The 27,287-nt window shown below is 36.0% G+C and overlaps 2 protein-coding genes and 3 non-coding genes across 6 annotated transcripts in view; all 5 read right to left on the bottom strand.

Moving 5' to 3' along the window:
• MSH4 (mutS homolog 4) overlaps positions 1-14,229 on the bottom strand; it is a 73,359-nt gene extending 59,130 nt beyond the window's left edge. Inside the window, exons 1-3 of the mRNA XM_037132822.2 lie at positions 13,982-14,229; positions 9,009-9,191; positions 208-368 (exon numbers count right to left, since the gene is read on the bottom strand). Coding sequence (XP_036988717.2) covers positions 208-368; positions 9,009-9,191; positions 13,982-14,219 — 582 coding nt within the window. The 5' untranslated portion in view covers positions 14,220-14,229. The remainder of the gene's footprint in view (positions 1-207; positions 369-9,008; positions 9,192-13,981) is intronic.
• Positions 14,230-16,098: 1,869 nt separating this feature from the next.
• Positions 16,099-24,529, bottom strand: RABGGTB (Rab geranylgeranyltransferase subunit beta). 2 transcript variants are annotated; one of them, XM_053655559.1, is made up of 9 exons: positions 24,455-24,529; positions 23,443-23,550; positions 21,996-22,193; positions 21,317-21,422; positions 20,446-20,498; positions 20,252-20,362; positions 19,554-19,679; positions 16,774-16,927; positions 16,100-16,416 (listed from the first exon to the last, which is right to left on the bottom strand). In XM_053655559.1, exons 1-9 carry the CDS (start codon positions 24,455-24,457, stop codon positions 16,280-16,282), a joined length of 996 nt encoding a protein of 331 aa, XP_053511534.1. In that variant the 5' UTR covers positions 24,458-24,529; the 3' UTR covers positions 16,100-16,279. The 2 variants fall into 2 exon arrangements, with proteins under 2 accessions (XP_053511535.1, XP_053511534.1); XM_053655560.1 differs by lacking the exon at positions 21,996-22,193 and having other exon boundaries at positions 16,099-16,416.
• Positions 21,789-21,860, bottom strand: LOC119040030 (small nucleolar RNA SNORD45). Its single transcript, XR_005080773.1, has one exon. It is a non-coding gene; the product is annotated as a small nucleolar RNA SNORD45 (small nucleolar RNA).
• Positions 23,045-23,126, bottom strand: LOC119040029 (small nucleolar RNA SNORD45). The gene has a single exon (XR_005080772.2). It is a non-coding gene; the product is annotated as a small nucleolar RNA SNORD45 (small nucleolar RNA).
• On the bottom strand, positions 23,635-23,713 carry LOC119040031 (small nucleolar RNA SNORD45). The gene has a single exon (XR_005080774.1). It is a non-coding gene; the product is annotated as a small nucleolar RNA SNORD45 (small nucleolar RNA).
• Positions 24,530-27,287: the final 2,758 nt, after the last annotated feature.

Raw genomic sequence — 27,287 nt, 5'->3', positions numbered from 1 at the left:
GAATGTTTAACAGCAAAACAGTATTTTTAGGACTAGATATATTTCAAAATCAGATACAGAACAATTTTATTTTAATTCAGACTAACATTAAAATAATACTGAATAATCTGTATTCTACCAAAAGGTAAACTAATTAGTAAAATACTGATTTGAAAATCTAGCTAGTGCCCACTAGACCAACCATTTTCTAGGATTATAAATACTCACCTTTGTATATGTTGTGTTGTCTGCAAACTGAGATAATATAATTTGTGGGCTTTTTAAATCAACACTTGCCATTCCTATTTCACCTCTGGCAAGTCCTCTCCCTTCTACAACAGCTACAATAACTGATGGGGAGTGTGCAGAAACTGCAGATGAGGACGTAGCTGGTAAAAAAAATGTAATGTGTAAATATTCATAATAATAATTTCTAGTTTCTTCTCAAGATCTCAAGGCTTCAAGTCTAGAACATGGCTATTGATATTCAAGAAAATAATCCTTTTTTAGTCATCAGAAAATAAATTTTCATATTCAGACCAAATAAAAATAGTTTTTCACAGTATTTTGCCTAAACTTAAACTTCATTCACATTCAGAAATAACAAATTTATACATTGTCTTATTTTGGATTTTATTGAAATGTAATCTATAAAAGAAACACTAAATTCGGGATCAAACAACCTTAATTATTTATCTTACTCTGTCATTTAAAAGCTATATAAATTTGGCCCTGGCTGGCATAGCTCAGTGGATTGAGCGTGGGCCTGTGAATTAAAGGATTGTGGTTCAATTCCCAGTCAGGGAACATGCCTGGGTTGCAGGCCAGTTCCCAGCAGGGCTCCCACAAGAAGAAACCATACATTGATATTTCTCTCCCTCTCTCCTTCCATTCCCCTCTAAAAATAAATAAATAAAATCTTTTTTTAAAAAGCTATTTGAATTTGAACAAATTATTTCATAATAAATAATCATCAATCACAAAATATAAAGGAATGAGTGCCCTGTCTAACTCAAGTACAAAACATTATATAACTATAAACTCCAATTCCAAGATACCTGTGTTATGGTGGATATCTTATTTCTTAATGTGACAAGAATGTCCTAAATTCTCTACTTGGAGTAATTCATTTCACTGTCCCAACAGTTCTATTGGACACCATCGTTTTCTCCATTTACTTGGAGAGAACACTGAGGCACAGATGGAACTGGCAGAGTCAGTACGTGTACTCAGAAGTCCGGTTCCACATCCGTGCTCTTAATCACTACATGTATGAATATAGCTGATTTTGAGATATGTGCCTTATACACAACACAGGTAGGCTGTTTGACCGTACTGAACTACTGTTTCTTCATTTGTAAACTGAAAATACAAAACCTTTTATACAAAGTTGTTGTAAGAATGCAGTAATATAAAAGTGTTTGTAAAGCATATGAAATTACTTAAATATAGAGCATTATTCATAGATTAAAATGTCAGACTAAAAATACCTGAAATTTTATTTTCAAGGTAAAATTCCTTTTATTCCCTTGTCAACATTTCAATGCACCCCTTTTCATCCCTCCTTTCTCTCCCTGACCTAGATTACTTCTTTCTAGTTTTCTACTAATATGTATACAAAATTACTTACACATTTATTCTATCTTGGTTAGTAGTCAACTTAAGAATTCATGTAATAATCTACTATGCCTAGTTTTCAGACTCCTTTTGCCATGAAAGCCATGTTATACATTGCGATTGAGTTCACATTACATCTATAGGAGTCAGTTTAAGCTCTGCAATAGAATATGACCTTCCTATTTGTAACTATAAAATAATACCACTTTCCAATGGAAATTTCAGTACTCTCAGCAGACATTTCCTTTAAACTTCTACAACAACATTTACTGTTATCTCTGTTATAAACAATCTTACAAAGAGTGGCAAAGTAGGTATACAATTGGATGTGAAACACAGGGTTTATTCTTTAATCATTAACTATTATATTGTTTTCCACACAATTGTAAACCTACTTTTGCTCTACCCTGTATAATGAACATACTTGTGCATAAAGCCTTTTTATGGGTCTCTTATTTGCTTAAAGTGGATCCTTGGAAGTCAAATAATAGAAAGCCACCATTTTTATTTTATTAAATTTATTGGAATGACATTAGTTAATAAAATTATATGGGTTTCAAGTATAAAATCCTATGATACATCATGTATATAGCATTGTATGCCCAGAACACTACTATTTTTTAAGGATCTCATATATATTACCAAATTTCCTTTCAGAATTATGCCAATTTTTAATTCCATCAGCAGTATGAGAAAAAACAATTTTACAGTATCCTTACCAAAAATTACCTCTAAAATGTATTATTATTATTATTGGTTAATTTAATAGACTTAAGCTTAAATTCCTATTTTTTCAATGACTATAAAAACTGAATATAATTTAACACATTCCTTTGTTTTCTATATTTTCTTTTGAGATGTTTATACCCTTTTAATACAATTTTTACTAGGTCTTTTTTATTTTTTATGTATTGATTTTAGAGAGACAAAGGAAGGGAGGGGGGGGAGAGAGAGAGAGAGAAACATAGAGTTGTTCTTCCACTTATTTATGCATTCATTGGTTGCTTCTCCTTGAGCCCTGACTGGAGGTCAAACCCACAACCTTGGTTTATCAGAATGATACCCTAACCAAGTTACCTGGTCAGGGCTACAATTTTTACTAGGTCTTAATATTTTCAGTCTGTCTTTATGAGTATTTTATAACTCAATCAGAATAATTTATAGTTACTATTAATTTTTTTATATCTCAAAGATTTCTTCTTTGTATAGACAATTCTTTTCTTTATAATTTCTTCCATTGCTTTTCTTCTAAGAAACTCCTCCTTCATTAAGATATCTGATATGCTGCCCTGACTGGTGTGGCTTAGTTGGTTGGATGTCATCTTGCAAGGTGAGAGGTCACCAGTTCAATTCCCTGTCCCCAATGGGGGCACCTACAAGAGGCAAACAATCAATGTTTCTTTCCCTCCCTTTCTGCCTCCCCCACCCTAGAAATAAACAAGATATTTTTTAAAAGATATTTGATATGCATTACTATTTTTTCTTTTTTTTTTTTTTTACTTATTTTATTCATTTCGATCTTTAATTTGGGTAGAACTTTAAACAGTATATTTAGTTATCCACATGTCTGGAATGAGGGATAACCAGGTGTACAGATTTAGACTCATTCATAAGCAGTTTCTAATGTCTAGCTCGACAGTTAAAGATTTGGAAGAGACAGGTTTCGAAGATGGTGACAAGAGAAGCTGGGGAAGAAGTATGTGGATGAATCTCTTAGAACAGACATAAACTTTGAAAATATTTGTGCCTCATGTGAATACTCATCAAAGGGCATCCACTGTAGAGGACACTCTTAATAATCAAGTGGACAAAATGATATGCTCTGTGGATATCAAGTAGCCTCTTTTCCAAGTTACTCACGTATTTCCTCAACAGACCCATAATCAAAGTGGCCATGGTGGCAAGGATGGTACCTATGCATGGGCTCAACATGAATTTCTTCTTACCAAAGCTGACCTGGTTAATCATACTACTGAGTGCCTAATCTGCCAAAATTAGAAATCAACGTTAAATGCCCCCAAAAGCATCACTCCTCAGGGAGACAGCCCATACCCTTAGGTTCATTACACTGGATTTCTTCCATTATGGAGGGAAAAGATATTTATCCTCACTAGAACAAATAGATGCTCTAGATACAGATTTCCCTTCTTTGCCCACAATGCTTTCACCAGCATTACTATATATGAATTCATAGTATGACTTACCCACCATCAAGACATTCAGCACAGTGATGCATCTGATCAAGGAGCTCATTTCACAGCAAAGGAAATACACCAATGGACCCAGGCCCATTGTATTGATTGATCTTACCACATATCCCACCACTCATAAATGGTGAGCTTTACAGAATAGCAGAATGGCTTTTTAAACTCCACTATGGTGTCACCTAGAGTACAGCACCCTCAAAGAATGGGTTCTGTCTTCTCTAAGACAGAGAAGCTGTATATATTTTGAATCAGAGACCATTAAAAGATGCTGTATTCCTCAGAGCCAAAATATACAGGTCTGGGAATCAAAAGGTAGAAGTGGGAGTAACTACTCACACTATCATACCTACTGGCCCATCTTAAGCATTTTTATTTTCCATCCCATCAACTTTGAGTTCTGCTGGTTTAGAGATCTTCCTTTCTACAAGGTTGTTGCTTCCACCAGATGACACAACCATGGTTCCACTGATTTGGAAGATGAAATTCCCACCTGACCATTTTGAGCTCTTTATTTATGCTACTGAACCAACAGGCAACCAAAGATTGGGGAGTATCTATGAGTAAAGTGGTCAAACCTGATTACCAGTGGGAAATCATGTTGCTACACACAATGGAGGCAAAGTGGACTATGTATGAAACTCAGGGAATTCTCTGAGGCATATCTCAGTATTTCCAATAGTAGAGATTAATAGAAAACTACAGCAACCAAAAAAAAAAGAGCTGACTATGTGAAAAGGGGAAGAAAGAGTTTTCTAAGAAAAGGAAAGAGCATACACAAAAGAGAGAGAGTACCATGTTCAACGTATAGAAAAAAATTGAGTAAGGTTAAAATGTAAAATACAAGTGAGAAAATAGATGAGATGAAGCTGGAAAGCCTGACTAAAGCTCTATCATGTAGTCCCTCATAAACTATATCAAGATATTTAAACTTGATCTTAACAGCAATGGTAAACCAAAAGTTATTAGAAACAATAATAATACAACAATATGGCTATCATGGGATAAACTGTGCCCCCCCCCACACACACACAAATTTGTATGTTGAAGTTCTAACCATTTGGTTCATTGGGATAGTAACTGAATTCAGAATGTGACTATACAAGGTGGGGAAAAAAGTAGGTTTATAGGTGTGAGTATACAACACACAGACTTTATTCTATAGTATTTATTCATTACTATATTATTTTCCATGCAAACAACTGAAAATCTTTTTCACACTCTGCTTTTGGAGATAGGGCCTTTAGAAACATCAGTAAGATTAAATGAGATCATTAGAGTAAGCCTTAATCCAATATGACTGGTGTTCTTATAAGATTAGGAGATTAGGACACACACCAGAACAGGGGTGCCATGTAAAGGGACCAGAAGAAGAGAGCCATCTGCAAGTCAAAGAGAGAGGCTTCTGAATAAAGGCAATCTGCTGATATCTTCACCTTGAATTTCTAGCCATTAAAACAGTGAGAAAGTAAATTTTTATTTAAACCACCAAGTTGGTGATATTTGGTTATGGCAACCCTAGGAAACTAATACAGTCATCGACGATAAAAATCAACAGGAAGAACAACAAAAGAAAAAAATCCAAGAAAAATGAGGGAAGTATAAGCAGCCTTTGGGATAACTTCAACCATTCCAATATTCACATCATAGGGGTACCAGAAGGGGTAGAGAGAAAGCAAGAAATTAGAAATCTATTTGAAAAAATAAGGAAAGAAAACTTCCCTAATTTGGTGAAGGAAATAGACATGCAGGTCCAGGAAGCACAGAGAGTCCCAAACAATATGGATGCAAATAGGCCCACTGCAGGATGCATCATAATTAAAACGCCAAAGATTAAAGTAAAGAGTGAATCTTAAAAGCCCCAAGAGAAAAGCAGTTAGTTACCTACAGGGGAATTCCCATAAGACTGTCAGCTGACTTCTCAAAAGAAACTCTGTAGGCTAGAAGGAACTGGCAAGAAATAGTCAAGGTCATGAAAAGCAGGGACCTACAGCCAAGATTGCTCTACCCAGCAAAGCTGTCATTTAGAATCAAAGGGCAGATAAAGAGCTTCCCAGAAGTTCTTTAGAAAAAGCTAAAGGAGTTCATTATCAACAACCATTATTATATGAAATGTTAAAGGGACTTAAGAAAAAGAACATCATAACTATGAACAATAAAATGGCAATAAACATATCTCTCTCAACAATTGAATCTAAAAAACAAACTAAGTAAATAAGAACAGAAACAGAATCATGGACACAGAGTATTTTGAAGGTTGCCAGATGGGAGGGGGTTGTGGGGAAATGGGTGAAAAGGTGAGGGGATTAAGAAGTACAAAAAGGTAGCTACAGAATAGCCATGGGGATATAAAATACAGTATAGGAAATGGAGTAGCCAAAGAACTTATATTTATGACCATGGACATGAACAATGGTAGGGGGATTGCCTGAGGGAAAGTAGGTGGGGGGGGGGCAAAGGGGGAAAATCAAGACAACTCTAATAGCATAATCAATAAAATATAATTTTAAAAAATTATCAGAAACAGAAATAAATCTAATAAACATATCTAAAATCTGTATGTAGAAAATTATAAAACTTTGTGGAAAGACATTACACAAGGCCTAAGTGAAGAAGTATCCACACTCATGGATGAAATATTCAGTATTTTAATTCTCTCTAAAAGGATCTACTGATTAGTACAAATACAACTTCAATTAATAATTCAATGTGTTGTTTGAGACACTTGATAAACTGACCTAAAAACTATATGAAATAGCAAAGGAACAAGAAGAGTCAAGACTCTTCTGAAGAAGAAAAAATGGTCAGTGGAAGATAAAGGTGGGAGAGCTGCCCTTGTAGATATCAAGATGTAATATAAAGCTGAAGAGTGTGATATTGGCAGAGATAGACATAATGACTCATGGAGGTTAAAAGAGGTAGAAACAAAAGCATAAATATTTGGGTCCATGATACATGACAAAGGTGGCATTCCCACTCTGTGGAGAAAGGATATTCAAGAAATAGACATTATCTCTATGAGAAAAATTAAATTGACTTCTTACCTCATATTATATATAAAAAATCAATTCCAGGTACATTAAAAACTTAAATATAAAATGCAAAACTTCAAAAGTCTCAGAAGAAAATATGGGCAGATATTTTTCTGTCCTGGGACAGGGATAAAGTTTCTAATTGATATATACAAAGCAGTAATCATAGAAGAAAATACTGATAAATTTGACTCTATTAAAATAAAAAATTCCAATTTCTGCTTTCTGGTAATGGTAGACAAAGTTATTTAAAACAATTCTCTTGGTGAAAACAACAAATTCCTAGACAAACTATAAATACACAAACATATATGTCAAAAGCACACAAAACAAACATAACAAAAATCCAAACAAACATACAAAAAACTTCGTAAAAGCACTGAAGAGTTTCAGGAATGCCTGTGTTTATATGTCAGAACGTGTTGAATTATATGCTTCAATTTTTTTGTTTTGTTTTGCTTTTTTAAAAAGATTTTATTTATTTATTTTTAAAGAGAGGAGAAGGGAGGGAAAAAGAGAGGGAAACATCAATGTGTGGTTGCTTCTCACACACCCCCTCCTGGGGACTTGGCCCTCAACTCAGGCATGTGCCCTGACTTGGAATGGAACTGGGGACCCTTTGGTTCACAGGTCAGCACTCAATCCACTGAGCCACGCCAGCCCATGTGAATTATACACTTTAAATGTGCAGTTTATTGTATGCCAATTATATCTTAACAAAGGTGTTAAAAAATACACCATGAGGTCACACTGATACTTTCAACTTACCTTTAAAAAATATTAAAGAGCAGAAAGATACTGAGGAATTTTGGGGTATACCAGAAAATATAAGAATCTGAAAAGGTAAGCCTAGCAAAAGTAGCAAATGTTTCTTTGAGGCCATTTGACTATATAAAAGTGTGGGAGTAAAAAAAGAAAGAAAGAAAAATATATACTACTTAAACACTAACAAACAAGAGTTGCTATAAACTGTGAGGCAAAAGTCATATCTAGAGATGAAGAAAGCCATTTTATAACAAGACATAATACTAAATTTTATATTCCTACTAAAATAGCTTCAAAACACTCAAAAAAATTACAAGAACTACAAGAGAAATAAATAAGTTCACAATCATAATGGGATGTTTTAACATGTCTCTATAAAAAAGTCAGTAGTGATACAGACTTAACCAAAACAATTTTTAAAATTACCTAGTAGAAATCTATATACATAACTATAAAAAAAATCACGTTCTTTTCAAGCAGATACAGAACATTTACTAAAAAATTAAGATTTTCTGTTCATCAAAGGACATCACAAGTAAAGGAAGAAGACATACTACAAACCTACAGAAGCTATATACATGTAATCATCAAAAGATTTAGTATTCAGAATACATATATAAGTTCTCCAAATCCAGAAAATAATCCTAAAAAAAAAATGGGCAAAGGACATAAATAGTCATTTCACAAAAACTGAGTGCTATGACCAAAAGTATACAAAAAGATAATCAACTTCATTTATAACTAGAACAATGCAAATTCAGACTACAAGGTAGTATTTTACGACTGCTAGAGTGCTAAACATTAAGAAACCTGACAATACCAAATGTTGAGAAGGATGTAGAATAACAAGAACTCTCATTCATTCTTAGTAAGACTGTAGTTGGTACAAACACTCAGAAAAACAATTTGTCATAATCTTGTAAATTCACATGAAAACATTCACATACTCGGTAACCAAGAAATTCTACTGTATGAACCTCAGGGAATGCTTATTCCCCGAGGAACATTAAGACCTATTTTACTCATTTCCCCCTCAAGAAAATCTAGTAGATTTAGATAAAAACTAAAATTTAAGTATTTTTTAAAACCAGAATCAGCTTCTAGATTTAAACAAACATTATGAATAAAAGGGACAGCTCTTCCTTTCCTGTGCTTCCTTTCTATGCTCAGAAAGGTTAAAATAATGTAGACCTGCATTTATTAACAAACCATCGAAACTACATAGGCTTATTAACCTTGTCTCAGATTACACATTGGATAAACTAATGTAGTTATCTTTCAATCATTCATATCAGTTTCAAAACACTTCAAATGAACTTAGCCATCCTAACTTATAATTTTAAAACCTTTTAAAGTTTTAGGTCATTTTTAGGTCAAAAAGTCATTTAGGTCAATATTCCACTCATTTTACCTGAACATCCCATTTGCGGTGTCCAACTTTTATATCCTGATCTCTGGGGATTTCCAGCAGACAATGGAGTTTTTACTGTTCGAAGATAATTATTGTCTCGTGCGGAAGAGGAGCTTGTACCAAAAGTAAAATTTGATGCAAATGTGTTTTCTCCATAAGATCTTTTGTTTCCAAAGTATGAACCTAAATTCAAAAAATTAAAAATCAATTCTTAAAGATTTAGAACTATGCAATTATGTATTAACCCCTATAATTTATACCATGTTCACTTTCTATAAAACTTCATCAGTTAATGATTTTTTAAATGTAACAAATTATGACAAATGACATTATTAATAAATAATCTTGTACTAAAACATAAGAAAAAGTGTTTGCTTATATGGCTTTTGCGTCTACAGGTTCACTAACACCACTCTTGCTAAAACTGTAAATTACCTTCCAATCTTCAAATACACCAGATAAGTTTACTTACGAGGCTGCCTTTCCTCTGTTGACTTCTGCATTAAAATTCTCTCCTCCCATGTAAATGTACAAAGAAAGTACTAGATTCACTTGAATTCAGTTACTTATTTATACTGTTGGTATAAGATATTAACTATTTTACAGGGTTGTCATAAAAGTTAAGAGAATGTACAAAAACAGCCAGCATAGTGTCTTTTAAAAAAAATAATGGGGCTCTTTTCTCACATTCCCTTTTATTTCCATGACAACTTTCTACGTTGATTCTCAAGTCACTTTTTCGTTTCCTTTGCCAAGTCTTTTTCCTCTGTCTGCCTCTAAAGTATTGGTTTCCCAGGGTTCCATACCTTTTCACCACTTCTCATATTAACATTACACATTTTCTCTGGGAATCTCATCTATTATCTTGGTTTCTATTAATATCTATTTCCTGACAACTCTCAAGCCTTCAAACACAGCCCTAACTCTTTGACACCGTGTATCGCAGGTTGGCAAACTTTAATAAAGGGCCAGATGGTAAATATTTTAGGCTTTGTAGGCCATCAGATCTGTCACAATTACTCAACCCTGACACTATAGTGGGAAAGCAGCCATACACAATATGGAACTGAATGAGCATGGCTGTATTTCAATTGAACTTTATGTGTAGACACTGAAATCTGAATTTCATGTAATTTTCACAAAACACAAAATATCACTCACTTTTTCACTCCTAAAATGCAAAATGCAAATGCAAAAACTACCCTGGCTGGTGTGGCTCAGAGGACTAAGTGCTGGCCTGTGAACAAAAACATTGCTGGTTCGATTCCCAGTCAGGCCACATGCTTGGGTTGTGAGCTAGGTCCCTGGTTGGGGACATGCAAGAGGCAGCCAACTGATGTTTCTCTCTCATAAAGATGTTTCTCTCCCTCTCTCTCCCTCTTCCTTCCCCTCTCTCTGAAAATAAACAAAATCTTTTTAAAAATGCACAAAGCATTCTTATATCGATACCTGCATTATTCAATATAGTAGCTATTTAAAACATGTGGCTATAGTAAATAAATAAATAAAATTAAAAATTCAGTCCTTTAATCACACTAGTCACATTTCAAATGCTCTCAGGCTACATTCAGCTAGTGGCTACCATATCAGCATAGATATGGAATATTTCTATCATCACAAATTTCTACCAGACATTGTAGCTCTATATCCCTATGTCTACTGATCTTTTGGATGTAAACCTTTAGATATCTTCCTCAAATTTTTAAATGTCCATAAGTGAACTCAGTATCTTTTCCTCAAAATTTATTCTTTTTTTATTACCAGTTGTGGTCAGTTGTGCCATGTTGTACCATTACCCAAGCCATAAACTTAGCAGTCATTCTTAATTCCCCATTTATCAATTCTAACAACCAATCCATGACCAAGTCTTATAACTCTTTTATTTTAAATATCTAAAATTCCTCTCCACCTCCATTCTTCCTAGCCCATTTCAAGCCCTTATCTTCTTCAGGACCTTTGCAAATCTCCTAATTGTTCTCCTTGTCTTCAGTATTTTGCCTAATAGTCTGCATATTGCTTTGGGAAAAGGAGATTTCACCATGTTCTCATTTTTATAACTCCTCAGGGTCTCCCCATACTCACCATATGATAAAATCTAACTCCCCATAAAAGTTGGATGACATATTCAAACTAGAATAATTTTAGGAGTTTGATAAAAGGGATATTTACAACGATGTGGAAAACGTGTAAAGATAACATCATAAAGAAGAGTGTAGCTCCAGAACAAAGTGTGTTCCATTACTATCTATAGGCTTAAAGAAGCTAAGGAAAGGAGTGGGTGGTTACCAGAATCTGAAGAGAGGGATGTGTCTTGTTCTCAGCTTACTTTTAGACTCTAAGCTCATTCTTAAAACTCACTCACTCTTTTCCTTGACCTCTATTTTGCTGTACCTTCTTTATCTTCTTCCCTCTAGCCTCAGATATACTGGGAATTTATAAATCTGTAACTCTCCCAAGTTTCTCTTCTTAGCCCCAGATCCGTATGTTCAGTTGCCTTAATATGAATGTTTAGATATCCCAGAGGTTCTTCAGTCATCGTGTCCATACAGAATTCATCATTTTCCCTCTAAAAAGTGGTTCCCCAACCAAATACCTCCCTCCCCCAACCCCAGGATACAGTACTGCAATGTACCCACTAACCAAAGCCAGAGACCTGTTGTAGGGGTGGCAAACAAAACCTATTTGTCTCCCCTACCAAATTGCCAAAAGTACTTCATGTTTCTATTAGATTACCCTACTGCTCTAGCCAAACAAAATTATTTGTAGGCATGCTATATTATACTTCTGTGCCTTTGCACAAGGTTTCTTTTTCTTAAGAATGTTCAGTTGTTCTTCCTTCCTCTTTAGCTAACATTCTTTGTCCTAATGATACTTCAATACCAGGTCAAGTTGTACTCCCTCTGTAAAATTTTCCTTTTGGTTTTTCTACCTTTCTTACGAAGACCCCACATATCTGTGAATACCTCAAATATAGTTCTTTAAAAACTTTATTTATTGATGTTTAAGTCTGTCTTCCCTACTGAACTATAAGTTCCCAGTGAACACAGAATATTATTATTCTCAGCTCCTAGCATAACTATTTTACCCATGAGGGCCTTGGGTCCTTCTGTAAATGGGGACAAAAAAGAAAAAAACACTGCAGAATTACTATGAGGATCATAAATATCACATGCCTGGCAAGGAGCTGAGAGTAGGCAGGCACTCACTAATTGGTGGATATTATTATTATTGTTGAAAATAAATGTGACAAAATCATTTCATGAAGAGGGTTATACTAACAAAGTGAACGTGCATATTGCCTTGTAAAAACTCCAAGTAGCCCAGTTAGCTTAGAAAATAGAATAAACATTAAGAACTGATGAGAGAGAAGTCTGTAAAGTCCAGAAACAGACCCCAAATGGCCTGTTATCCTGCTAAAGAATTTGATCTTTTACCTGAAAATAGCCACTGATGTAAACGGCAAGGGATATGATAAAATTTTCACTTTCCATATGACTCTGGTAACACTAAGATTGGAAAAATACTTAGAAGTTTGATGCAACAATTCAGACATAAAATTTGAGGGCCTATAATGGGACAAGGACAGGGACAAAATTATTCGAACAATATAGATTGAGAGGACTATATTTGGATGTTGTGAGTGAGGGAACTCTTGAATTGTTAAAGTCTTCTTAGTTTAAGATTCAGTCAACCCAATGATTGAGTTAAGTGGGAGATGACTTCAATTAATCATATAGTGAGTCTGAGGTGTCCATAGGGCCCTCACTAGAAACTCCAGAAGACAGTCTGAAATTGGAATTTGTAGTATAGATGCTATGAGCACTGTGGTATGAGCATCATTACATACAGGTTGAAGTGGTCTAGAAGAAAAAAACCTCTTAAGGACAAACCAATAATTAGGAAACTAAAAAAGCTGAGCAGAGTTCTCTGGCAGGTAGGAGAAAATTGGGAGAGTAGAGTCAAGGAAACCAAATTAAAAGAATTCTTGAGAAGACCGATGAATATTAAATACGGTGGAAAGGTCACACAAGATAAACTGAAAAGTGACCACTGGATCCGACATTTGTTAACTTCCCATTAAGCTGCAACAGAATGTGAAAAAAGTGATGGTTTTGCCATGGGTGATCAAATATAAAATAAATGAGTTGAACTCACCTTGAAGGATACACATTTTAAAATACTAAACATGCCATTAACATGAATTTGATAAAATGTTAAGTTTAATCTATTTTCATCATATCCTAGAAGGCTTGGAGACTTAAGTTCAGGAGCCAATTGGTTCACCACTCCTATCACCAAATGGTACACAAATTCTACCATTTTGTCATATACAGTTGACCCTTGAACACGTGTTTGAACCATGCTGGTCCTTATAAGCATTTTTTTCCAATAAATACTATAAAATATATTTTCCTTATAATTTTTTAGCTTTATTCTTTTTTATTGCATGACATACCAGTATGTGAACATACAGGTATTTATTTCATCACAGATTTTTCTTAATAACATTTTCTTTTCTCTAACTTTATAGTAAGAATACAGTATATAACACATATAAACATACAAAATACACATTAATCATCTATATTATCAGTGGTAAGGCTTTCAGTCAACAGTAGGCTATTAAAGTTTGGGGGGTGTCCAGTTATTTAAGGATTCTCGATTGGGTAGGGTTGTGACCCTAACACTGCCCCACACACTATCAATGACCAACTGTATTTTTGGTGGGGAAGGCTGGAGGGAGCGATATTATACCGAATACTTAGGCCTTCATCAGAACTTAGCCATCCACCATCACACCCTTGTAATAACATCAGTCTGGAGAGTCCAGCCTTTTAATCACTCAGACCATCAAATTCCCAGAACGCCCGGTGGTCATCCTCCAACCAAACCACAACTGCAATCTCTGCGCAAACCACCAGCCCCGGCTCCCTGAACCTCCAGGAGCTTCAGGTCCGTCCCCTACTCCTTGCCTTGAGCTGGCAGGGTACGTGGTGCAAGCCGAGGGAGGCTGCTGCTGCTGCTGCTCCGGTCGCCTGCGGCCCCAGACGTGCCAGCTGGTGTGGCGGCCGAGGTCTTAGCTGAAGGGTGGCTCTGGGGTGTCTCCTGGATCCCGAAATTGTAGCGGGGCCCTTGTGACCGAGCCTCTAGGGATGCGAGGGAAACAGCAGGAGCAGAAGGTGAGGTTGAAGAGATCTCAGGCCTCTGCATCTTCACAAACCTCAGGTGCCAGGGTGAGACTTCTGAACGGGCCCTTAGCTGTGAGAAAGAAGCAACGCAGGGAAAAGGCGGGAGGACGTCGCGCAAAGGCACGCACGGAACCAGAGCGCAGGCGCAAAGCCGCAGAGCGCAGGCGCACGCGCACAGGACTCCAGCTTTCCATACCCTATTCCCTATACGTAACTAGTGTACACCACTGTGGGATTTGGTTATGGCCTTTATCTGAGGTACAGCACTCCTCAACATGCAGTTTGTGATATCCTGCATGGAGGTAACCTACCAATGACCAATTTGGTAGTCCCATTATTCACGTAGCACCCTACTTCCCATATCCCAAGGCTTAACATGTCCCATGTACTCCCAAATACACTAGCTCCTTTTTCATGCTTATATTTTATGGTACAATCCGTCTAACATGGGCCTTGTGGCTAAATACAGGGAAGAGCAGTTAACCTCTTAAGTGTAAGCATCCACAAGGTCACTAGCACTGCATGACAGTCCTTCAACCAGTAAACAGATGGTTCTGTACACAGTATAATACGAACCAGGCAAACAATGGATCTCTCCTGGGACAGTTTTAAGAACAGATTCCAATCTACTATTGAGGTTTCATACCAGGGACAGTTTTAAGAACAGATTCCAATCTACTATGGAGGTTTCATACCTGTAATTCAGTTAGGAGCAGCCTACACAACTTCATACTCTAGCTTTTCAACAAATAATCTTTTGGAAACTATGTATCTGTTCAGTTTTCTTGAGTATGGAAAAAGTACCAACTTCATAAAGATGATAGGATTGAAAAAATTCTTTTGATACCCCTAGGTATCCTTTGAAAATATTGAACGCATGCAATTATCATAAATCGGGTACTCACAGAATAGTTCAACCACAGGCAATGACAGCAGCCCTCCAAACACTTCCTATGCCATTCAATGTTCTACCTAATGACTTGAAAGCTTTCAGAAAGATTGCAATTTAGCCAAAACTCTTCAAATTAGTTACCTGTCAAAATACTCCTAGGCATTCCAATGATTGATCTAAGTACCTATATTCAAAATGTTAAAATTGACACTGACCAATGTGTGTTCTGTGAATACCCATGTGCAAAATCACTTAAAATGACCAATACAAAGTATTGCAAACACATTTGAGAAATTTCAAATTCCACCTCAAGAAAAATATTTTTCACCGAAAATGCAACACTCTTGAGAACACTTGTGTTCATTTCAGTCTTTCCAAAAAGACACAAAAAGTGCTGTCAGGCCCCGATGGGTGTGGCTTAGTGAGTTAAGCACTGTCCCACAAAAGGTTATTGGTTCCACTCCTGGTCAGTACACATGCACGGGTTGCAAGCCAGGTCCCCCTCTCGGGGCATGGGAGAAGCTAAAGATCAATGTCTCTCAAACATCCATGTTTCTCTCCCTCTTATTTCCCCTATCTGAAAATAAGTGAAATCTTAAAAAAAAATATCGTGGCATCTATCTTTTAACAAAATTATTGTGGCATCTGTCTATCTCAGGAGGGTGGAAAAGCCAACAATCCCTCAGTAATAAATAGCTGCCACTCTGCCATAAAAGAATTAAAAATTATAAAAGTGCAGTCCGAGTTGCAATCATATTCTAAGATGGTGAACTGTCATTTACCTAAGTTACTATGACCACTTCAGGGTAACCATAAGCACTCGAAATAACTCCCAGACTTCAAAAGCCATTTATTTTTTGCATCTTTTAATTCTTATGTGGGGCTTATCAATTTGTATCAGTTAACAATCTCATTGACACAGATCAATTTACATGAATTACTATGTAACAAATGAAGGGAACACAAACTAGTTTTTAAATTACAGATTACCATTAGGAAAATTTAAATACATTGAAGCATAAACAAGATAGACCTTTATTTTACAATATGTATAATTATACAATTTATTAAAATCAACACAATCATATATAAAATATTAACATAGAAGTCACTTTAAGTTTGATAAGCATTTTGAATACAGAAATGTTAGGATGACAAAATTATACCAAGCAACTTTTACATCAATAAATCTAGCTCACTAGTTCAGGTTGAACATTCACTCTCCGAAGTACTTCTTCAGGCATGCAAAAAACTGGGCTGACAGGTTTAATTTGTTCTTCTCCCAAAAGTGACAATCCAGCAATTCCAAATAAAGTATGAAAAGGATCTACCTATTTAAAAAAATGAAAACTTAGTGTTACAAAATGAAAATGTCTAAAGCCCTGCTTCTGAATGACAGTTACCTATACTGGAGCTCACTTTATTTCCTTTGAGTGTACGCTTCAAGTTTTCTTAATAAAAATGGCTTCAAATTGTGATGTTAACCATACATCATTTTGGCAATGTGGTAAGAAATTTCTGAAAACTTGTTTTATATTCTTTGTAGTCTCAAAAATTACCCCAAATAGCATCTTGCTTTCAAAGCAACACTTGAATATACCATCCATTTCTAAGCCTGGAATAGCTTAGAAACATACAATACAAAACACTGAAATGTAACTGTTACATCATGTCAGAAATATACTTGCCATATCTCCTGGCCTGTCTGCAAATCCTCCAGTTTCTTCATCTTGACATGCTAAGATGAAGCTACGCAGTTTCTCTCTATCAATCCAATGAAGCCTTCCAATTATCTTTAGGGAAGCCAACACCCACCATGAATAGCACACATCTGGTAACTAGGAGAAAAAGCCACAAAGTTGTCACAATTTTATTTTTTAGACTACACATGGGTAGGAAGGACTGGGGAGAAATACAGGGACAGATTGATATGCAGTGTTGGAAATCCCGATTCATAAGACAACTGCTCAGAATTAAAGACAGGGAAATAAAAGACCAAACTCTCCAATCCACAGGAAGCTAATGCTGTGTTTCAGTACTTCATAACATCCACCTACCTTTATCTCATCTGCAATGAATGAATGCCTAACTCAGTCCCTTATCCAAGAAACTGGTGGGAAGGCTCATGAAATCTATGGTGATGTATGATGCATTCCCAGTTAGAACAGTCAACAAGTGCTGTTCAACACACCTGCTTAAAAACCACCTATAGCCTGGCTCCTCAAAACATGGCTGTTTAAGAAATGTGATCCCACCTGCGATTGAGTTAAGAATCTTCATTTCAACAAGATCCTTGGGTTATTCATAGGCATATTAAAAGTTGCCCCACACTGTAAATGCCTATTCTTGTCAATCCAACCTCAACCCATTTTCCAACTGTTGCAAGTTGCACAGCCCTGACCCCATAGCTCAGAGGGTTGGGCATTGTTCTACAAAGTGAAGGTCCCAGATCAATTACTTCCTGGTCAAGGCGTGTGCCCCAGGTTGCAGGCCAGGTCCCCGATTGGGGTCACTTAAGAGGTCAACTTTCTCTCTCCCCCTCCCTTCCCCTCTCAAAATAAATAAAGTGTTAAAAAAAAAAAGTTGGTCAGGTTTTCAATAGGATCTTAAGTAGAAACCACCTGGTTATTTCCCTATGCGCCCCTCCCCAACTTATTTGGAAATATTAAGAAAGTAAAAGTAAACAAAAATGATGAAAGAACCACCAGGTCCTAATTTTTCAGGTCCAGGCCCAGCAAGCTATAGCTCAAGTTAAACCAAGACAACCAAAGAACAGTTTTTACACATGTAGTTTTAAGTTTTCTGACAGAAAAAATCCTATGAAGTACCAATGTAGCCATAGTTTTATTGCAAAATAGCTAGGACTATATTATTTCTTATTGTCTAAGGCAGGCATTTTCAACATTTTGCATTCCACGTCACACAAAAATCACTAAAATTCTACGGCACATCAAAAAATATATTTTTTGCTGATGTAATAATCACAGTAAAACAGCTATTGTTGTGTTGGCTACTGTTTTTTATTTTGACAACCCAAAAGAAAAGAGATCAGTCCCTGCAACTAGTCAGGCACTGCATGTTTTAAAAATTCTTGCAGCACACCCAGTGAAAACTGCTACTCTATGGCAGCATTTGCTCTTCAGGGTAGTTTAGCTGCAGTAAGACTGTATGTCCTACAATGCTGAAAATATCTACTATGTGGCCTTTATAGACCCAATTTAATGTGAGAACTAAACAAAACTGTTTAGAGGATAATGTGAGAGCTAAACACACTGAAGGAACATTTTTTTCCCTTCTTCCAAATCCAACTGTGAAAAATTAGTTTTTTCTTCCAAAAAAAGACAAAAATTTTGAATGAAAAGTCTTAACAGTATTTTAAATCCTCACCCAAGGAGGTTTACTGATTTTAGAGAGGAAGGGAGAGGGAAAGAGAAACATCATTGTCTGCCTTCCATACATACCTGATAGAGTTCAAACCTACAACCCTTTGGTTTATGGGATGCTGCTCTAACCAACTAAGCCACAGGCCAGAGCAACTTTTTAAATCTCTTTGATTTGACAAATCCATCGTCCTTTCACACCCATTAGTCAACATGGAGACTTCTTTCTTTCTTTAAGATTTTATTTATTTATTTTTAGAGGGGAAGGAGAGAGGGAGAGAAACATCAATGTTTCTCACACACTCCCTGCTGGGAACTGGCCTACAACCCAGGCATGTGCCCTGACTGGGAATCGAACTGGGGAGCCTTCGGTCTGCAGGCCTGCCCTCAATCCACTGAACTACACCAGCCAGGACCAACATGGAGACTTCTATACTGGATGAATGTGTTCACTTAACAGTAGTGTGGCTTCCAGACACAAACCCTTTAATGCATAACTTAATATTCGTTCAGAAATAAAAAGGGGAGAAAGACCATTTAAGAATTCAGATTATGTGTGAAAACAAACACAAGTCTACCCCAGCATAGGAAAGATCAAGAGACAGATTTGTAAAGGCACCATGCACATCTTTCCTTCAAGTGTCTTTTTTTCACAAGGTTTAACTCTCTACCTGCATTCTTTTTTTCAATTAATTTTACTGGTGTGACCTTGGTTAATGAGATTATATAGGTTTCAAGTGTACATATTTATAATACATAATCTGTACACTGTATTGTGTGCCCATCACCCAGAGTCGAACCATCTTCCATCACTGTGTATATGACTTCCTTTTATTACCCTCCCAAACTCCTTTCCCTCCGGTAAACACCAAGTTGTCTTATAAATGGTCACCAGGTTTAAGAGGCATCTCAACCCCAGCTGTTTTACTTTCACAAGGGCCTTTTTGTCAGAGGTACAACAGAAAAATTGTAACAGAAGATAAAAATTATTAATCTATAAGAGCAATACTGTAAGAGCTAAAATAAAGTAGTACTCACTAAAGATTATAAAGCTATTAGATCAGTTTATCTTATGAAACAATACCTTCTCTGGCCTTCCATTCAGTCCACCTGAAGGTAACTGTCGTTCACAAAGCCACCAACCGAGCAAATCGGAATTTACTTGATGTAACTGATTAGTAATAGCCAGAAATCCTGTGCAACAATAGATCTAAAATTACAGACATAAAGTGTATGTGTATAATAATTTTCAGTAAGTGGTAAAAATTACCAAATTAAAACTCCACTTTATGTAAAAACTTAGTAACACTTAAACAGTTAGAACTGCAAACTTGGAAATGTCACAATATTATTTGGGGAAAAAAATCCAAGCATACTATTACCAGGATCCATTTTTGCAATGAAATAGTCAAAACTTCTCCATGGCTAAAATAACATTTTATATCACAACTATTTACATGTATACAATATTCTTTGACACAAGCAAATAGTTTCATTCAAAGTAGATAGAAACAAAATGTTTTCAATTGCTTAGTTAGAAACTAAGAAAAATCAAAATGTATTACAAACCCACTTATATTTGACTGGGACAGAGTTTCACCAACAGGGGAATGTATACAAAGCAAACTATTGTTTTTTTTAAAAAAAGCCTTCTTTAGCCAGCAATTAGCAACTATTGTTATTTAAAATACATTATATTACATTCAGTCAAATTAACTGCACTCATATTTAACAGAAACTAAAATTGCTATTAATGTATTTTAATCTGTATTAGTGAATTACCTGTCCAGCATGGGACTCAGAACCTGGCCTACAACCAAATCCACCATCAAAGTTCATACATGATAAAACAAATTCAATCGCCTTTTCCACATTAATAGCTTCCAGCTTCCCCTATAAACAGGAAAAAAAAATCCCTATTAAATTCCAGAGTAATCGTTAACATTAATTAATTCCAATACACTGTCATAACTTACCAATAAAGCCAAAGTTGCCACCGCACAGAAAGAAAATCTTGTATCAATTTCTCCTAAAAAAAAAAAGATCAAACCAAAACTTAAGGGTTATTAGAGGCTTCTGATCATAATACATATAAGCTGCTCTGTACAACTACCAGTTAAATTCAAGCTTAAAATTTACTTTTAGATCACAAGAAGGTAAGCTAAATCTCAAGTGAAATCATTTTACTTCTAAGGAAACTAAGAACAAGAAAAATGCTTTCTCAAAAATACAGCAAATTATCCTCAGTTGCTTATATAGTGCCCAGAAAGGTAATTTATAGACCCGAACGGACTAGTCAATTTCTAATAATAATAAACTTACCCTAGTATATAAAAGTAGATTTTCACATCCCATGAAGCAGCTGGTCTCTCCGGCCTGCACTGTATTCAGCCCTAAAGTAGAGATTATCTAAATACATTTATCAAGTAAAATGCTATTCCCTCCCTCCACTCAAATATTCAGTAAGTTTGTAAAGTTTTTGAATAGTTTTCCCTTGCCAGTAAGCAGTTTTTTAATTTAAAAAAAAAAAAAAAAAAAAAAAACTTTACAAAGCCACCAAATATTGGGGGGAAAATTCACCTACCTTATGTTTTGGACTGGCCCCCTCTGTTCCAGGGCTCCCAAATACTGATATAACTAGCACAGTGCATGCTGGAACTTCCAGCAGACTATTAACGCCAGTTAGACCAGCTGCTTAGTGGGACCTGAAAAGATGAACAGCTTAAATCTTTTATAAACCAGCAATGCTTCCAATAAACTATACTTAAAAAATATGTACAAAGCTTATCACTAAAACAAAACATTTTCATATTGGTCTTTCAGTAGCATAGATTAAACTGACATTACCCCATATATCTCCAGCAAACGAACCATCTTCTTTCTGTAGACTCTGAACATATTCCACAACTTTATTTATGTCAATAACATTAATACTATCATAGAGAGTAAGAATCTATAACCAAAACAGAAAACAAAAACATTAACTCAATACAACTTCAACCATAATAAGTTTGATCTAATGTTCTTCCTCAACTACCTTTTTACGTCATCAAGCATGTCCTTTTTTGTCTACACATATTGCAAACTTTTCTCAAATATATAAACTACCTTCTATGCAACAAAATTAAAGTATCATCAACAAACCCAAACTTTAAATTTTTCTATGTATAAATTACAACTTAAAAATGTAAGACTCTTAAATAGCCTAACTTCTGTAGACTAAACCCTTATTTATGCATCTTCTATGTCAAAATTAAAACATTTTTAACTCCACCCAGTTATTCTCAAATATTTACATATACTAAACATTTTACCATTCAAGGTCTCAGTGTGACTTTAGAATTGACATCAAATTTGAATTCAGCTAATACATGCCATGACATCATTGACCTTGTGGAATAGACTTTATTTGCAAAACGGGCTAACTTTTTTCACATACTCATTTTGTCACCTTCTTTATTTCAATGCCCTCACTCTCAGTTAAGAGCATACACTACCGTAACAGCTAAATTTAATTAGTATTTACCTGGACAGCACTCAGAGTGTACAAAAGGTGAGGATCATGTCCAATACTAGCACTTATTCCGCCACACTCGTGTTGGCATGACTTAATGAATGTTAGAATTTCTTCTCTATTCATGCGATGTAGTTGTCCCATGAGATCCATTACAGTCAGACCCCAGTAGATGCCACTCATTCTCAAATACTCAGACATACAGTATTCCTAAAATACGAATTACTTCACTGTGTCAGTCTGAACTGATGCTGGGTTAGAAACAGAACACAGAAACATTTAATCCTGTTAAAAGTTGAGTTTAAATTTGTAGCTCTCAAATTTGGGTGGGGGGGGAAGTAGAGAGCCCACTATCTGATAAGTATATAACTCACTTGTGACTACATAAATAGCACTTTAATCTTTCCCAGGAGCCAAGCAGAAGTCTAAGTCAGAAAAAGACACAAGTTTAGGGAGAACATTTCTTTCACAGTATCTACATTGGATTTATTAGGTATTCACTCTTAATACATGGACTCTGTGCAAACAATATGCACTACCTGTTATTAAGTGATATAAATACATGAAAACCAAAAGTCACAGGTAAAACATTAAAATAAAACTGGTAACAATGGCTAATCAAGGAGAAATAAAGTCTGCTATTAAAATTATTCCAGAAACAAATTTTTGCTAGTCATCAGTGCTACATTTTAAGATGTTTTGAACCATACAGGTGGGGTTATTGGTTTGCTATGATCCAGAAGTCAGGGTTTAAAGAAAGCAGCAGGTGAACAGCAGAAAAAGGCAGGAATAAGTCAAGCCCTAATCCCTTAGTCATACAGGGAGAGGGAGAGGGAAAGGAAAAAGGAAAAAAACACAGTCCCAATCCCCCCCATAATTAGTTATGGGAACCAATCACTTACAAATTTATCAATACTAGGTGTTTCCCAAGATGATAAATAACACAGCTGCTTGGACACTACAGGGAAAAATTATTTACTTTCAGCTGAGTCGTTTCCTACTTTTCAATTCTCCCAGAGGAAAACTGCTCTACATTGTTTAAAACTCAAGGTGAGTTTTTCAAGGTCTCAGCGTAATTCTAGAGCTAGTGTTATTACACATCAGCCATAAATTCAGGTAATACATGCCAACACATCACTGACCTTGAAAGTTATCACCTCAACTACCAAATTAGAAATCTATTTGGTTTCTCAAACCTCTTGTAGTCTGGGCAAGACAGTAATCTAGTTTGTCACAGCCTCTAAGTAAGCAGTGATAAGAACTATAATTCTGATGTATATTCAACCTTGATTATCTAATGGTAGTCCTCACTGCCCTTCAAAGACATTATCTTCAGTCCTTGGAATGCAGGAGTTGGATACCATTTTTAAGAAACATGGGCCATAATGACCTACCTACTGACTGCTTATGGAGAATCTGATTTCTTTGAAATAAACTTGCAACATAAAATCATACATACATAATCATCTTTCTTTGAGCCATAAGATGCAATATAATCTGCATGCTTCTCCAATAACAGGGTGTCAGGTGCATCTGACTTGATAATAACATCCTTCTGTGGTGTGCCCTTTCAAAATAAAAGTGATGACTTCATAAATGGTTATTTTTTAATGTTTGATCCCAGACCCCTCATAATGATTCAGGTATTTTTCAGGTCTCAGAGTAATTCTAGAGCTAAAGTAGTCGTAATCAACTTTAGATTCAGAATACATGCCAGCTCATCACAGACCCCAAAAATACCTTTACGTATTGCATCTTTCCCTTACAGTAAAATTAACACAAGAAAATATCAAAACTTAGCATTTCAAGACAACTTATGGTTCGCATGTCGCAAAAAGCAAGTGGGAGCACTAAAATAAAATTCACTCGAGTTTCAAAGCATTTTCTTCAAACCCCAAGTTTTAAAGCAGGTCCCTCCTCCAGCTTCAGTTTCTGTATTTGCAACCAGCCCTCAGGTAACCAGCATGCTGCTCTATTTCTACACATTTATTTTTACGACGTGATTGAGACTGCGATGTACTCGTTGTAAGTACTTCATAACGAGTACCAAAACGAATAAAGTAGTAAATCTGCTTTAGATCCCATTTAAAATTTACTACCATGCCAGTCACAATTCTTAAGACTGAGCCACAAAAAATATATACATATGTAAATGGAAGGTAAAAATACCGCCTCTTGTCCTGGTTTTGAGGAATTTAGAAATTGGGCCTTTGAATCCTGAAGCCCGCCAAACAGGAAGGAACCTGGACAAAATTAAAAGCAGCAACCAGGCCCGTGAAGTCTGCAAAAAAAGCTGAGTAATACTTCAGCCACTCTGAGCCCTTAAGAAACCTTCCAAGGCCCGTGCCTTTACCCAACCATTTTCAAATACTTGATCAACCACGCTACGATCACTGATCTGAACAATATTACCCAACCCAGCCTCCTGCCCAAACTATCCGGACAGCAGCCCAAAGCACAACCACACTCACCATGTCTGAAAGCGAAAAGGGAACTTCGACAGTTCCTGGGTGAATTTAGGCGGCAAGCGCCTGCGCAGAAACGCCAGTCAGGTCCCCTCCGAGGCCCCACTTAGTTGACCAAACTCTCGCCTGTTCCATCGCTGCCCTAGGACCCCACTGACTGCTTTTAGCTGTCTTCATTGCCTGTACCCAAAGGATTTACGCCTGGGTACAGGGGCTTTTCTCGTGTCGTAATCACATCCATTGGTCCAAAAGTTTTAAGTAATATTTAAATATCTCGATTACTTTTAAGAAGTTACTTGTTCTTAGGGCTCTTTGTACTCTAAAGATCTGATGTCGCTGGTAATTAGAGTTTTTGCACGTAGTAGGTGTTCGTTCAATGAACGTTTTTTGAGGGACTTAAGGAAATGTTCATACTCCACTTAAATTTGCCTTGTCCATTCTCTGTCGACGCCCTCTCCTTCCCCTGCCTCCTACTTCTACAGGAAGTGTTAATAAAGTTTTGGAAATAACTTTAGAAAACGGAAATATCCCTGTTCCTTTTAAAAGGTTTCCACAGCATTCAGATTTGCTGGGTGTTACAGCTGTTCTCATTTGTGCTTTCTTAAGTCTTTCTTACTTAAGCGTTTTTGAACACCAGTTAGAAAAAATTGGCAGCATATCCTCTTAAAATGTTGCATTCAGTAACAATTTGGATCCTAAGTGTATGTGTGGGCTATCAATAATTGAGAGTGTTGAATCTACGATGATAGATTTCATTGTTTCTCCCTGTAATTTTATTGATATTTCCATTTACAGTTTAAGGCTCCATTATTAAAACTGTGTTAAGTTTAGAACTAACCATTTCTGGTGAGTTGAGCCTTTTATCATTCAGTGATAACCATCTCTAACCATAATACTTTTATTTTACAAAGTCTGCCTTATTAATATTAATGTGATTTCCCCATCTTTAGCTTCTAAATCAGATGGGGGAGGGCCGTGGAGGAGTGAAAGAAACCCAGGGAGAGATGGGGTAATACGATCTCCCAGGAAAAGCAATGGTCAAAATACGACTAATACAGGCATCAGATTCAAAAACTATGATTAAGATTGAGTCAGTAATTGCTGAAGAAATGAAAAGCCTCACTTTCTATTTTATAAATTTATTGGATTTAAAATTTAAATTATAAATTTATCAGCAAAATATATATTGGATGCCAAATATTTATGTAGGTTCTGGGGAATAATGGTGAGCAAAATGGAAATATGTATAGGTGTTACTGGACTGAAGGGGTCCATTTGCCTGCACTTCTGAAAGCCCAATAACGCACCGACAGGAGTTTGCAGCAAAGAAAGTAAGGATTTACTAAGGAGATGGGGCCACCCTGAGAATCATAAGTAGCTCATGCTTAAATACCCAGCTCCCCAATGACTCCCCATCCCAGCTTCTAGGGTATGGGTTATATAGGGGAAAAATCATTTAAACATGGTGGCTAAGGGAGTTAGGGTCATTGTCAGTGTCCTGGTGTCTACTGATTGGTCATTGCTAGGGGGTAGTTGATCATTGCACCCAGTCCTGACTTCAGCCATAGCATTATTCAGTCTGGTTTTGCAAGCATGCAGTTAGTTGGGATCCTTCTGGAGCTGAAACTCAACTGAGGCCTAGGTGGTATCTCTAACTTGACCTTAACTCTTCTCTGCAGTTAACAGACCTGATGCTTTGTTCCTAATACTGTTTGAATTAGACACAAACTTCATTATCCTGAGGGCTTAATGATTAAGCAAGGGACAAGGAGGTGGGTGAATTAGGGCTAGGTGAGGCCAGTTTAACTCAAAGGGCAAAAATCAAAATAAAAAGGCAGATTAAAGAAAATAAGTTTCCTGCACATGATTACACAAGGAGCATATATTCTAAAAATTCTTCCAAATGCATTCAACGATTCTAAGTATTTCTGCTACAGATATTCTCCCTAGAATATGAAATGACTCATGTGCAAGAACAGTTATGGCTACAGTCTTTGCAATATCAAAAGATTACAAATATTTTAATTAACCAGCAAGGGTTAGATAAACTATGGTATATTCATTGTGAAGCCATTAAAAAAAGAATGAGGAAACTGCATATATTGTTTTGGGAAGATCTCCAAAATAAGTAAAAACAAAGCCAGAAAGTGCCAAGCCATGAAAGTATTAGACATGTTACTATTTGTGTGGGAAACAAAGGGCAATATGTATGGAAATATTTGCACATTCACAGAATTGCTAAGAGCATTTGCCTATAGAAGGAGAAATGCCTGAGGGCAGGAATTAAGGAAGGCTTACTTTTCACTGAATATTTGGTAATTTTAAAATTCGGTATGTTTTGCCCTTTCAAAAAATAAAAATGTCCCATCAATATTGATGAAAAACAAGTTTCATCTGTGCCTCTAGTCCTGTGCTGATCAATGGGACTGCATAGGGCATTTGAAATGAGGCCAATCTGAACTGAGACATGTTTCAAGTATAAAATACACTCCCTATTTCAAAGACTTAGTAGTAAAAATAAAATACCTCATTAACTATTTTTAAAGTATTGATTGTTTAAATGATACTTTGGATATACTGAGTTAAACAAAATACAGGGCCTCGCAGAAGTAATGCTTGCTTGAGTGTGATTGGTAGGGTAATAATATGGGTGTGATAATTTAAGTTTTAATTTGAACATTTCACCTAAAATGTCATATGGTGTGCTTGAGTATGATGTTGTGTACAAAATTATATGCTTATGATTTTATAATAAAAGATTTTTGTAGTTAAAAGGGGGCTTTAATATACAGGCCTAGACCCTGTATATTAAAATTAACTCCACCTGTTGCTCTTTACT

Source organism: Artibeus jamaicensis, unplaced genomic scaffold (assembly GCF_021234435.1).
Source record: "Artibeus jamaicensis isolate MK-2021 breed Jamaican fruit bat unplaced genomic scaffold, CSHL_Jam_final scaffold_1019, whole genome shotgun sequence".
In the NCBI taxonomy this organism is placed as follows: domain Eukaryota; kingdom Metazoa; phylum Chordata; class Mammalia; order Chiroptera; family Phyllostomidae; genus Artibeus; species Artibeus jamaicensis.
The sequence above is the reverse complement of the archived record's forward strand: the minus strand, read 5'-3'. Positions and strand labels throughout refer to the sequence as shown.

Coding starts and splice junctions, on each gene's coding strand:
- RABGGTB (XM_053655559.1), bottom strand. Junction 22,194..23,442: donor GCTCAAAGAAAGATGATTAT/GTATGTATGATT, acceptor TTCGTATTTTAG/GAATACTGTATGTCTGAGTA. Junction 16,417..16,773: donor CAGGCCAGGAGATATGGCAA/GTATATTTCTGA, acceptor TTAAATAGGTAG/ATCCTTTTCATACTTTATTT.